At 43.5% G+C, this 13,945-nt stretch overlaps 1 protein-coding gene across 2 annotated transcripts in view; it reads left to right on the forward strand.

Annotated features, from left to right (window-relative positions):
- The window catches only part of METTL24 (methyltransferase like 24), a 44,698-nt gene that overhangs the window by 13,424 nt on the left and 17,329 nt on the right, over positions 1 to 13,945 (forward strand). Inside the window, exons 2-3 of one of the 2 annotated variants that reach the window (XM_072141791.1) lie at positions 9,017 to 9,115; positions 11,769 to 11,908. In XM_072141791.1, coding sequence (XP_071997892.1) covers positions 9,017 to 9,115; positions 11,769 to 11,908 — 239 coding nt within the window. Of the gene's footprint in view, positions 1 to 9,016; positions 9,116 to 11,768; positions 11,909 to 13,945 lie in introns of those variants that run through there. The other variant, XM_072141792.1, reaches the window with a different exon arrangement.

Consider the following 13,945-nt stretch of genomic DNA (forward strand, 5'->3'; position numbering starts at 1 on the left):
TCGATAGCAGTGGTTGGCTGGCCAGATCAGGTGACCCTGGAATAGACTAGCCCCTGCCCGCGCTGCTCGGATCATTCTCTGTCTGGATGCCGCTAGGGAGAGAGCTGCTGCTGGTCAGGGAAAGCGTTAGGGTGTTCTATTAGAATAGTGTTAGGCAGGAGTGATTCTACAAGAACCCAACAGCCCTTCTTAGGGCTACAATAACGTTATAGATTTTTTTTTTTAATTTGCTTGTGGCTGGGCTTGCTGGCACTAGTAGTGCAGCTAGTACCATATTGTGAGGAATTTGCTGGGAGACCTGCGACCGTTGTGTTTAGCTCTTAGTGACACGCATATCCACCTCAAACACCGAAGTGGGACAATTTATTAGGGGTTTGATTAGAATTAGGCAGAGTCTGCTGATTTTTTTACCTTTATTTCATTTTATAGCTCAAACTCTTCTTGCAAAGCAGTGTGCTTTCAGTGTCAGCTACAAAATAGCCATAGGAGAACCCCAACGGCTTACTTAGGCCTACAATAGCGTTATATTTTCCTTTTTTTGGTTTGCTTGTGGCTGGGCTTGCTGGCATTAGTAGTGCAGCTAGTACCATATTGTGAGGAATTTGCTGGGAGACCTGCGACCATTGTGTTTAGCTCTTAGTGACACGCATATCCACCTCAAACACCGAAGTGGGACAATTTATTAGGGGTTTGATTAGAATTAGGCAGAGTCTGCTGATTTTTTTTTTTTTTTTTTACCTTTATTTCATTTTATAGCTCAAACTCTTCTTGCAAAGCAGTGTGCTTTCAGTGTCGGCTACAAAATAGCCATAGGAGAACCCCAACGGCTTACTTAGGCCACAATAGCGTTATATTTTCCTTTTTTTGGTTTGCTTGTGGCTGGGCTTGCTGGCATTAGTAGTGCAGCTAGTACCATATTGTGAGGAATTTGCTGGGAGACATGCGACCGTTGTGTTTAGCTCTTAGTGACACGCATATCCACCTCAAACACCGAAGTGGGACAATTTATTAGGGGTTTGATTAGAATTAGGCAGAGTCTGCTGATTTATTTTTTTTTTTTTACCTTTATTTCATTTTATAGCTCAAACTCATCTTGCAAAGCACAAAATCCAGTTGTGTGCTGTCAGTGTAGGTTAGAAACTAGCCATAGCAATAGGATAGCATCGTTTTGGTTAAAAAAAAAATTAAAAAAAATAAATAAATAAACACAAAAAAAAAAAAAATTTAAAGTTTACACTTTCATTTGGAAAATGTTTAACCCGAGGGCTAGGGGTAGAGGACGAGGGCGTCCAACTACTGCAGGGGTCAGAGGCCGTGGTCCTGGGCGGGGTGAGACACCACCTGCTGATGAGGGAGCAGGGGAACGCCGCAGAGCTACACTCCCTAGGTTCATCATGTCTCAAGTTACTGGGACTCGTGGTAGAGCACTGTTGAGGCCAGAACAGTGCAAAGAGGTGATGTCGTGGATTGCGGACAATGCTTCTAGCCATTTGTCCACCAGTCAGTCTTCCACGCAGTCCACCCATGTCACCGAAATCAGCACTCCTCCGGCTCCTCCACCTCAGCCTCCTTCCCCCCAGTCTGCCCCCTCCCAGCAAAATTTGGCATTTGAAGCGGCATACTTTGAGGAACTGTTTTCTGGACCCTTCCCACAGTCACAAACCACTTGTCCGGTTGCTGCTGAGCAATTTTCCGATGCCCAGGTTTTCCACCAGTCGCAGTCTGTGGGTGATGATGACATTATTGACGTAGTGGAAGAAGTGTGTAAAGAGGTGTCGGACGATGAGGAGACACGGTTGTCAGACAGTGGTGAAGTTGTTGTCAGGGCAGGAAGTCCGAGGGGGGAGCAGACTGAGGGATCGGAGGATGATGAGGTGACAGACCCAAGCTGGGTTGATAGGCCGGGTGAACACAGTGCTTCTGAGACAGAGGCGAGTCCTATAGCAGAACAGGTTGGAAGAGGCAGTGGTGGGGCCAGACAGAGAGGCAGGGCCAGAGCTGGTGCATCAGCGCCAAATGTTGCCCGTAGTCAAGCTCCCGTGGCGAGGGCTAGATTTTCAGAAGTCTGGAGGTTCTTTAAAGAAACACCGGATGACCGACGGACTGTGGTGTGCAACCTTTGCCAAACCAGGATCAGCAGGGGTTCCACCACTACTAGTGTAACTACCACCAGTATGCGCAGGCAAATGAATGCTAAACACCCCACTCAATGGCACCAAGCCCGTTCACCTCCGGCCGGGCACACCACTGCTCCTTCCCCTGTGTCATCTGCTAGTCAGCCCCCTGCCCAGGACCACGGCCCAAACACCTTCCGTGCGAAAACCCCATCTTCGCCTCCACGATCCTCCACAGCATCCACCAGCGTTCAGCTCTCCATACCCCAGACGCTGGAGCGCAAAAGGAAGTATAGCGCAACCCACCCACACGCCCAAGCCCTCAACGTCCACATCTCCAAGTTGCTTAGCCTGGAGATTCTGCCCTATAGGCTGGTAGAGACCGAGGCCTTTCGAAACCTCATGGCGGCGGCCGCCCCTCGGTATTCGGTCCCCAGCCGCCACTACTTTTCCCGATGTGCCGTCCCAGCCCTGCACAAGCACGTGTCAGAGAACATCATCCGTGCCCTGACCAACGCCGTTTCTGACAAGGTCCACCTGACCACGGACGCGTGGACAAGTGCTGCCGGGCAGGGCCACTATATATCGCTGACGGCACATTGGGTTAACTTGGTGGAGGCTGGGACCGAGTCTGACCCTGGGGCTTGTCATATACTGCCAACGCCGAGGATTGCGGGGCCTACCTCGGTCCAAATCTCAAAGGCCTACTATGCCTCCTCCTCCTCCCACCCCTCCTCCACCTCCGACGAATTACCATCCGTGGGCATGGCGCCATCAGTCGGTAGCTCTAGGCACAGCAGCATTGCCATTGCTAAGCGACAGCAGGCGGTGCTCAAACTGCTGAGCCTAGGCGATAAAAGGCACACCGCCCAAGAGCTATTACAGGGCATCACGGCGCAGACTGATCTGTGGCTGGCACCGCTGAACCTGAAGCCAGGCATGGTTGTGTGTGACAACGGCCGTAACCTGGTGGCGGCTCTGCAACTCGGCAGACTGACACATGTGCCATGCCTGGCCCATGTGTTAAATCTCATAGTTCAGCGGTTCCTCAAGACATACCCCAATCTGTCTGATTTGCTCACAAAGGTGCGCCGCATCTGTGCGCATTTCAGGAAGTCCAGCACAGATGCTGCCACTCTCAGGGCAGCGCAGCGCCGCCTCCAACTGCCCGCTCACCGACTGTTGTGCGACGTGCCCACGAGGTGGAATTCAACATTAACCATTTTATCCAGAGTTTACCAGCAGCGCAGAGCGATTGTAGACTGCCAGATGTCAACTTCCACCAGAACTGGTAGTCAGGTCAGTCAGCTTCCTCAAGTCTACAATGAGGAGTGGACGTGGATGTCTGATATCTGTCAGGTGCTGAGTAACTTTGAAGAGTCAACACAGATGGTCAGTGGCGATGCCGCCATCATCAGCCTCACCATCCCGCTGCTTGGCCTGTTGAAAAACTCTCTGGTCAGCATGAAGTCGGAAGCTTTGCGCTCGTCACAAGAGATGGGGGTAGAAGATTCCCTTGTTGATATCCAAAGCACCCTTAGGTCTGTTTCTCAGCGCATATCAGAGGAGGTGGAGGAAGATGAGGAGGAAGAGGAGGAGAATGTTGGCGAGACAGAAGAGGGGACCATTGTTCAGTCCTTCACTGTTCAGCGTGTATGGGCAGAAGAAGAGGAGTTGGAGGAGTTGGAGGAGGAGGAAATGGGCAGTCAGGCCAGTGAGGGGAGTGAATTTTTGCGTGTTGGGACTCTGGCGCATATGGCAGATTTCATGCTAGGCTGCCTATCCCGTGACCCCCGCGTTCAAAGAATTTATTCCAGCACCGATTACTGGGTATTCACTCTCCTGGACCCACGGTACAAGCAAAATCTTTCCACTCTCATCCCTGGAGAGGAAAGGAGTGTGAGAATGCATGAATACCAGCAGGCCCTGGTGCACAAGCTGAAACAGTATTTCCCTTCTGACAGCGCTAGCGGCAGAGGGCGTACTTCTGCGGGACAAGTAGCGAGGGAGAGTAGGCGAGCAGGCAGCTTGTCCAGCACTGGCAGGGGTACGCTTTACAAGGCCTTTGCCAGTTTTGTGTCACCCCAGCAAGACACTGTCACCTGTCCCCAGTCTCGGCAGAGTAGGGCTGATCTTTACAGAAAGATGGTGAGGGAGTACGTAGTTGACCATACCATCGTCCTAAATGATCACACAGCTCCCTACAATTACTGGGTTTCAAAGCTGGACATGTGGCACGAACTGGCGCTGTACGCCTTGGAGGTTCTTGCCTGCCCTGCCGCTAGCGTGTTGTCCGAGCGGGTTTTCAGTGCAGCTGGTGGCATCATCACCGATAAGCGTACACGCCTGTCGACTGACAGCGCTGACAGGCTGACGCTTATCAAGATGAATAAAGCCTGGATTTCTCCGGATTTTCATTCTCCAACAGGTGAAAGAAGCTCAACCTGAATAATGTATGCACTACTCCTCCTCATTGTCCTCCTTCTCCTCCTCTTTGTACACTAAAGCATAGGAAACTGGCTATTTTTTTCCAGGGCCAACTGGCTCTAGCTGTAGTACTCTATGTATTTAATTTTTCTGGAGGGCCACCTACCTGGTCCTCTGTTTTAAGCAATTTTTGGGAGTGCCACATACAGGCACTAAATCTATTTAATTTTTCTGGAGGACCACCTACCTGCTCCTCTGGTTTGAAAACTTTTTTGGACTGCCACATACAGGCACTATCCAAATTAAATTGTCTCCATAGCAGCCTCCACATGTCGTCTTTTTAGCTGGCTCCACACGTTGTCTCCATTGCTACCTCCACACGTCATCGCCATAGCTGCCTCCTAAAGTCGTCCATATAGCTGCCTCCATACATGGTCTCCTTATCAAACGAACTGTGTCAGGCAGAATTTTGGGTTGTTTTCATGGCTTCCACATCAAACTTGTTAATTTTGTCGCCACCCTGCTGTGTAATCCACAAAATATACTGGCAAACTTTTATCATTTACCAATATTATTTCAGCGCTTCTTGCGCATCTGTTTACATTCCCCTCACCCGCCATATCCTAAACTTATAAGAACGCTACTACACTTGATCTTATACAAAAAGTTCTTAGAAGTGCTGTTTGGGGAGTAGCCTAGAGACAGGGGCTTGGATTGGCAAAAGCTCGCCTGGCTGCGGAGCGCCAGCTCTATCTCAAGATCCAACTAACATAGTTTTAACTGCAGCACCTTTAATCTACTACTAGTTCACTGCCTCCATACATCGTCCCCTTATCAAACGAGCTGTGTCAGGCAGAATTTTCAGGTGTTTCACCAGATACATAGTGGAACGCGGCCCATCTGTCGCCGCCATGCTGGAGACCTGAAGTTGCAATCATAGCAGCGCAATATGGATGCCCCATACTGTCGCTCTTAATCATGGAACCATTTCCGTAAAAACAATTAAAAATAGAACCACTATGCTATTCCATTATTCCTAGGTGAAATATTCAAACGACCCGGCCTGCTTTGAAAACTATAATTTTTTCAAAGTAAACGCTTCTGGCCCCCAGGCCCATTTTGGGTGGGGAGGAGCCGAGAGACAGCGGCTTGGACAGGCGAAAGCTCGCCTGGCAGTGGACCGCCAGCTCCATCCCAAGATTAGGCAGCCTCAGAGGCATCCATGCATGCTGCCCCTGCTGTTTCCTGTCCATTTTGCCTCCACGATCCTCCACAGCGTCCACCAATGTCTCATTTCAACTCTCTATACCCCAGACGCTGGAGCACGAGAGGATATGCAGCACATCATCCCCTTATCAAACGAGCTGTGTCAGGCAGAATTTTCAGGTGTTTCACCAGATACATAGTGGAACTCGGCCCATCTGTTGCCGCCATGCTGGAGACCTGAAGTTGCAATCATAGCAGCGCAATATGAATGCCCCATACTGTCGCTCTTAATCATGGAAGTCGTCTCCATGGCTGCCTCCACATGTCGTCCCTTTATCAAAAGAGCTGTGTCAGGCTCATTTTTCGGGTGTTTCACCAGATACGTTATGGAACTTGGTCACTATGTCGACACCATGCTGTGTTATCGACTAAATACTTTTGTTCACATAGGAAATCATTTCACCTCCTTTGGTGAAACCTGAGTCCATTTAGGGTATGTCGCCATGAGACTCTCTAGCCTGCCACTGCTGCCGCTGCCTCTGCATGCCGTCCCCTATAGTGTCAGGGTCAATTATTGGATGTTTTAGATGCTATCTAGCCTCATTCGGTCACTCTGTCATGGCCATGCTGTTGCCCATAATTTTGGCATAATGGTGCGATTCAGCAGCCTCAGAGGCATCCATGCATGCTGCCCCTGTTGTTTCCTGTCCATTTCCGTGGTGTTTCCATCCTTTTCTGAGGTTCCCAGGTGTTTGGCCAAGCTTCCCTGTGCAGAGCCTTGGTCGAGTCTCCCACTGACTTCAATGGGGCTTTTTATTCGAGACGAGCACTCGAGCATCGGGAAAAGTTTGTCTCGAATAACGAGTACCCCAGCATTTTAGTGCTCGCTCATCTCTACACAAAAACAAAGGAGAATAACAAAATACAGTGACAATGGAAGACTATTATATTTGGCATGGCAGCACAAATAACATCCTGGTAACAACATAAAAGGGAATAGCTGGTAAGATAGAAGTAGATAGGGGAAGAAAGATGCAGCAAGCATCGGTGCAAGACCATCATACGAATCACAGAAATGATCTAGACAGTTGTGTAACGAGGCCCTTAGTCTGATGTCCCTGATGCTTGAGTCTAAGTCAAGGTGGAGCATTTTTTATTTTCAAAATAGCAGTATCAATGATTTAACTTCCAACATATGTAAAAAGAGTTTAGCCCAATGTTTACCTAGGCCAACCAGGGCATAGGTCGCTGTTTGAGGTCCACAAACAGCACGCGTTGGTGTGCATGTGACATAACAGTGAATTTGTATATATTTAATCAGATCATACTAAAATGTTTCAGTTTGCTGGAAGCATGTTATATAGTATTGCTTGATGTATGTCAGCGTGAGGGTGAGAGTTATTTCCCAGTCAAAAATGTTATCATGTCAGGCTTCCCCTTTATGCAAAATAGTAAGGAGAAACACACGACTTTCTAGTATTATAATCTGTGGCAGTGCTTCAAGAGTTTTTATCTTTAATAAATTCTTGACTGTTAAGTATACTTGTTCTAATAAAGAAAATATATTATCTATGCATTACATCAGTGTAAGGCCCCATGAAATGTTATAAAGTTAGAAATGGCACATATACTAACCGGCCACTTTAGTAGGTACACCATGCTAGTAACGGGTTGGACCCCCTTTTGCCTTCAGAACTGCCTCAATTCTTCGTGGCATAGATTCAACAAGGTGCTGGAAGCATTCCTCAGAGATTTTGGTCCATATTGACATGATGGTATCACACAGTTGCCGCAGATTTGTCAGCTGCACATCCATGATGCGAATCTCCCGTTCCACCACATCCCAAAGATGCTCTATTGGATTGAGATCTGGTGACTGTGGAGGCCATTTGAGTACAGTGAACTCATTGTCATGTTCAAGAAATCAGTCTGAGATGATTTCAGCTTTATGACATGGCGCATTATCCTGCTGAAAGTAGCCATCAGATGTTGGGTACATTGTGGTCATAAAAGGATGGACATGGTCAGCAACTATACTCAGGTAGGCTGTGGCGTTGCAACAATGCTCAATTGGTATCAAGGGGCCCAAAGAGTGCCAAGAAAATATTCCCCACACCATGACACCACCACCACCAGCCTGAACCGTTGATACAAGGCAGGATGGATCCATGCTTTCATGTTGTTGACGCCAAATTCTGACCCTACCATCCGAATGTCGCAGCAGAAATCGAGACTCATCAGACCAGGCAACGTTTTTCCAATCTTCTACTGTCCAATTTCGATGAGCTTGTGCAAATTGTAGCCTCAGTTTCCTGTTCTTCGCTGAAAGGAGTGGCACACAATGTGGTCTTCTGCTGCTGTAGCCCATCTGCCTCAAAGTTCGACGTACTGTGCGTTCAGAGATGCTCTTCTGCCTACCTTGGTTGTAACGGGTGGCGATTTGAGTCACTGTTGCCTTTCTATCAGCTCAAACCAGTCTGCCCATTCTCCTCTGGCATCAACAAGGCATTCCTGCCCACAGAACTGCCGCTCACTGGATGTTTTTTCTTTCGGACCATTCTCTGTAAACCCTAGAGATGGTTGTGTGTGAAAATCCCAGTAGATCAGCAGTTTCTGAAATACTCAGACCAGCCCTTCTGGCACCAACAACCATGCCACGTTCAAAGGCACTCAAATCACCTTTCTTCCCCATACTGATGCTCGGTTTGAACTGCAGGAGATTGTCTTGACCATGTCTACATGCCTAAATGCATGTAGCCTAAGTTGCCTAAGTGTTAACGAGCAGTTGGACAGGTGTACCTAATAAAGTGGCCGGTGAGTGTATGTTAGGGCTGCATCTAGAATTCTAATTAAAAAACAAATATATTGTTGTAATATTACTGTCTTATGTATCAAGAAGCTTGAGCATTGAGAAGCTCAAACGTTGCTGAGATCTTAATGTGGACAATAAGCTGGCTAAGAACTGCTTGTACAGCCTTGTGTTTGGTTTTGGCAGCAGAAGCAGAAAAGGAGGATTATTGTAAGGAGTGTATCGGCTAGACAGTGTGGGGTTATATTGAAATGAGCTCATAAGTCTTCATATCGACATAAGAAAGTCTGAAGTTCTCCACTTTAGATTCCAGAGATCTCAACTAATTCCCTGCCCTCAGCTGATGCCCTGGTTCCTGCTAGTGAAAAGTGGTACCTATAGAGAATTATGTGATGTCAAGGTGATGTGGATGATGCTACTTTTACATGTACTTATTTAAGGCATTTGTAATTTCTTTCAGTCTGCGCGTTGGCATATTGACCTGCAGCCTTGGGCTGACCCTTCTCATTCCCTTGAGGAAGAAGCAAGACGATTTCTACACTACATCTCAAAATCCCAGGTAAACAAACTATACAAATTAAACTCTACTTAATAATAAGACCTTAATGATAAACTCCAGTTACAAATCTTTCACCTTGTAATCTTCCCTGTGGGATCAATTGATGCGTAATGGTCAGATGTGTGTAAAATATCCATAGCACCAGTATTCTGCACACTCTATTGTTGTTGTATATATTATAGTAATGAAATTTCATATTTTTGAAAAAACATTTACCCTTTAATGACAAATACAAATAAATCAACCTAAAAAAACTTAAAAATAGACTTTAACCCCTCAACAACCTGGCCTTTTTTTGTTGTTTCGTTTCTATTTTTCACTCCCCATCTATAACTTTTTTATTTTTACACATAAAGAGCTGTGTGACAGCTTATTTTCTGCGTGACAAATTGCACTTCATAGTGACGGTATTAAATATTCCGTGCCGTGTACTGGGAAGAGGTAAAAAAATTCCAAATGCCGTGAAAATGGTGAAAAAACGCATTTCCATGGTTTTCCTGTGGGCTTGGATTTTACAGCTGTCACTGTGCGCCACAAATTACATGTCTACATTATTCTTTGGGTCAGTACAATTATAGGGATACCAAATTTGTATAGGTTTTATAATGTTCATATATTTACAAAAATTAACCTGTACAAAAATTTTTTTTTTATTTTGCCATCTTCTGACACCAATAACTTTTTTATACTCTGGTTTACAAAACTGTAAGTGATGTCATTTTTTCCGACTTTTGATGGTGTTTTTATTGCAATCATTTTTATGACTGTGTGACCTTTTTATCACTTTTTATTGAATTTTTAATATTTTTCATAATTGAAAAAAGTGCCATTTTCGACTTAGGGCACTATTTTCCGTTACGGGGTTAAACGCAGCGTTGATATATGTGGAACATATATTGCACATAGATGATGAAATGAATATTGCACATAGGCTATGAGTAAAACACAGCAGTAATTGCAGCATAAATATTGTTCCTTGTAATAGTGTGTTGTCCCTTCTAGTAACAGCAATATAGTTGTAAGAATAAAATGTAATAGCGTTACTCACGACCTATACAGTGCTCAGTTCACAACTCGTGCATTAACGTTGTGCGTGTGTCTCCTCCAGCGTTGTATACCTTTAGTTGCGCATGCATGGAACCAGATTGTATCATAATAGTTATGGAGCTCCACTTTCTTCAGTTCACAGTTCCTTTTTGATAAGAATCCAGGCTGAACAGTTCTCTTGGTTTATGCTGGAGACATAGTTAGATATCTTCTTTTGAGAAATGAAACTTTTTGTGTGGTGAAGGTAGTACACAGGAATGACTAATCGCATATAGTCTGCATGGAGAAGTGATCACTTCAGTCGCTACGCTAGATGCGTTTCGGAGGTTCTCCCTCCTTTCTCAGTAGCTGACTTGCAATGTTTATGTCCGTCTCTACTTTATACTTGTTTCTGGTGGTAAAGGAATGCTAGATTCGGGGGAGTGGAAAACATGTGCTGGGCATCAACCCCTAGCCTAGGTATTCTCCATTGGGTAAGTTTTGTTGTTTTTGCATTTCTTACTCCATATACACCTTTTTGTTCTTTTTGAGCAATATTGTTGTTTTTTTGGACTTATGGTAGAGATATCCATCTATCTGTGATGTACAGTTATCACTATATTGGTAATAGTATTTCTTTGCATTGTAACAAAGAAATCCATCTTCAAACATTGTGCAGTAAATGTAAATATTTACATCAAAAATATTCACATATAAAAAGAGTAGAAAAAGGAACTAAAATATGAAATATAAAAACTTTTATGCTTGTAACTCTTAGATATAGACATATAACATAGGTAAAAGAGTATTATACTGAACAGTGTTAGAGGAGGGTAAATTTCTAGAAGAATTTTTGATGATATTTTGAAACAACTCAGAAAATATGAATTATGATTTTGGCCGAATGGGTTGGGCCGAGTGCATGTGTGTGTGCTGGAATACAGCCTGACACATATCCAAAGTCGGGTCCCCCCAGACCTATCACAATTATAACATTCATAAAAGGCCAAATATCTCCATTTCAGCATTTAGACCCTTTGGAATTATTGTTTGGAACTCAAAGAACTAAAGGAATACAACGCCGAAGGAGACACACGCACGCCGTTAATGCACGAGTTGTGAACTGAGCACTGTATAGGTCGTGAGTAACGCTATCATATTTTATTCTTACAACTATATTGCTGTTACTAGAAGGGACAACACACTATTCCAAGGAACAATATTTATGCTGCAATTACTACTGTGTTTTACTATGTGCAATATATGTTCCACGAAAAACAAAGCAGTGGTTTCAAAACAACTCTGTGACCATTTTTGACTGGTCTAGCCAGAGCCCTTACCTAAACCTAATTGAGCACCTATGGAGAGACTTGAAAATGGCTGTCCACCACTTGTGCAAATCCAGGTGTGAAAAACTTGTTGCATCTTTCCCATCTGTACTAGCTAAAAGGTGCTTCTACTCAATACTGACCAAAAGGTCTGAATACTTATGGCCATGTGATATTTCTGTTTTTTTTTTGTTTAATAAATTAGCAAAAATATCTACATTTCTGTTTTTTTTTTTCCTATCAATATGGTGTCTGAATACTTTCCGTATCCACTGTATATTCATATTCTTCCTTCATAGATCATTTGTTCTCACTTGGCGACCAATGGACTGACAGATGATAATGTATACTCTATGAAGCCTTGGACTGTCTGCCTGGATGATAAATTTAGTTTAGCACACCAAATTAGAAGTAAGCAATGTCGTGTCTACTCTTTGGGGTAAGAAATGTATATTTAGCTCACCAAAGTAAATAATTATTAATTTTATAGAAAATGCTGTAAATTAGCTATGACAGCAAGAAAGAAAAGCTTTTTTTCTGCATGTATTTTGCTCCTTTCAAGCTTCTTCCCTTTCTGATAACATTAGTTACTCTGAAATCTCATCTGAATTGCAGTAACATATACAGTTGAAACCATAAATTTACATACACTGTATAAAAAGACACATATGCATGTTTTTTTCAACTGACATGCAATGCAAAAAAAACTTTCGGAAACCATTAGGATTACCAAAATTATGTAAAGTCAAAAGTGTACATAGATTAAGATTACTAAACCTTTAAACTTCTGTAAACTTCTGACTTCAGCTGTAAGTCTATGCTGAGGGAAAGTAGAAAAGTGAGTTACATCCGCTAGGTCTCCACTCACTCACTAGCTATTAGACAACTGCAAATTAGTGAGACTGTTGGAAATGCAGATTACAAGTTACGTCATTCCCAGAAGCAATATTCTTACTGATTTGCACACCTTGTACTACTGATATATTCAAAGCTTTTTTTAAAGATCAGCTACAATTTAATGCCGACATATAATCTCTAGGCTTGACACTTAGAGGCAGATTTATCATGCCTTGTATGCCAGTTTTCTAGTATAACTGGGCGGGGGGAGAGGACCCCTTACTTGCCTAAGTAACTATAGCTTGTGCCATTATACAGGCACTTGTTAAAGATCAAATCTATGCCAGGTCATTCCAGTGCACAAGTGCGGCATCAGATTTTGTAATAGGCTAGAACCTCTTAGTAAATCTGGAGTGTCATGGGGATAATATTGAAGGGGTTGTCCACTTTCAGCAAATATTTAATATGGTTTGTATAAAGAAAGGTTATACAATGTTTCAATATGCTTTCTGTATCAATTCCTCATGGGTTTTCTGCTTGCTGCTCATCTATAGAAAGATCCTATGTTCCAGTGGATAGAAATCTGTCCATGTGATGTGATAGACAAGCAGATGCACGAGCAGTTATTATCGGAGAGAGTAATCAGTGGTGTGTAATAATAGCAGCTGCATATCCATCACATGACCATGGACAGATTTATATGCACTGGAAGTAAACAGAGACGCTTTTATATAGAATGACAACAAGCAGAGATCTAGAAAACTGGCAAATTGTTGCATAAAGTATATTAGAATATTGTATTCACAAAAGAAGGGTGTGGGCCCTGCACAGCCAATATGCACCGGTTGTTTTATAGACACAAAAATACCAGCAATTGTATACAAGAAGAAAGCGTGTCAAGACAACCAAACTATAAACAAAATATCAAACTTTATTTACACATATGCAATTTTGACAAACACTGACCAATTTAAAAACACTTAAAACGTGTAACAAGTACACAAACAGGACTCAATGGGATGAAAAATGTCCAAGTCATCCCAAGAAAACCACCCTGGCTACAACAAATCTTATCTGGTGTTGATGAATATACAATAAGAGCTCCCAAAGGGAATCAGCTACATAAAGTGCATGGTAACACAACAGTATAGTAAACTTATCCTACATAACAATCATAACAAATGAGGCACTGTGTATCACCCGTGTATATACAAAATCATGGTAATTTACCAGACAACACCAGAGACAGCCAGGGGGTCGTGATGCCCAAGTGATCAGAAGATCACTTGTTCAAGCTACAATGTCAGTTACTGTAAAAAAAAAGTTAAAACAATAAATAAAGTTTTTTTTAATAAAAATAAATAATAAAAGAAAGTGAAAGTCCCCACAAACACCACATTTCCCTGTACACAAGTAATAAAGTATAAAAAACACTAAATCACAAAAAAACCCACTTATTTGGTATCGCTGCGTCCGTAACAATCTGTACAATAAATCCTAATCATAATTGGACCCGCTCGGTGAACGTGGTAGAAAAAAACCCAAAAAACTTGCCAAAAATTAAAACTTTTTATCAAATTGCTTTACAAAAAATGTTCTAAAAAGTGATCTGAAAAAGTTACAAGCACCAAAAGGATAC

This window comes from Engystomops pustulosus, chromosome 3 (genome assembly GCF_040894005.1).
Source record: "Engystomops pustulosus chromosome 3, aEngPut4.maternal, whole genome shotgun sequence".
Classification (NCBI taxonomy): Eukaryota; Metazoa; Chordata; class Amphibia; order Anura; family Leptodactylidae; genus Engystomops; species Engystomops pustulosus.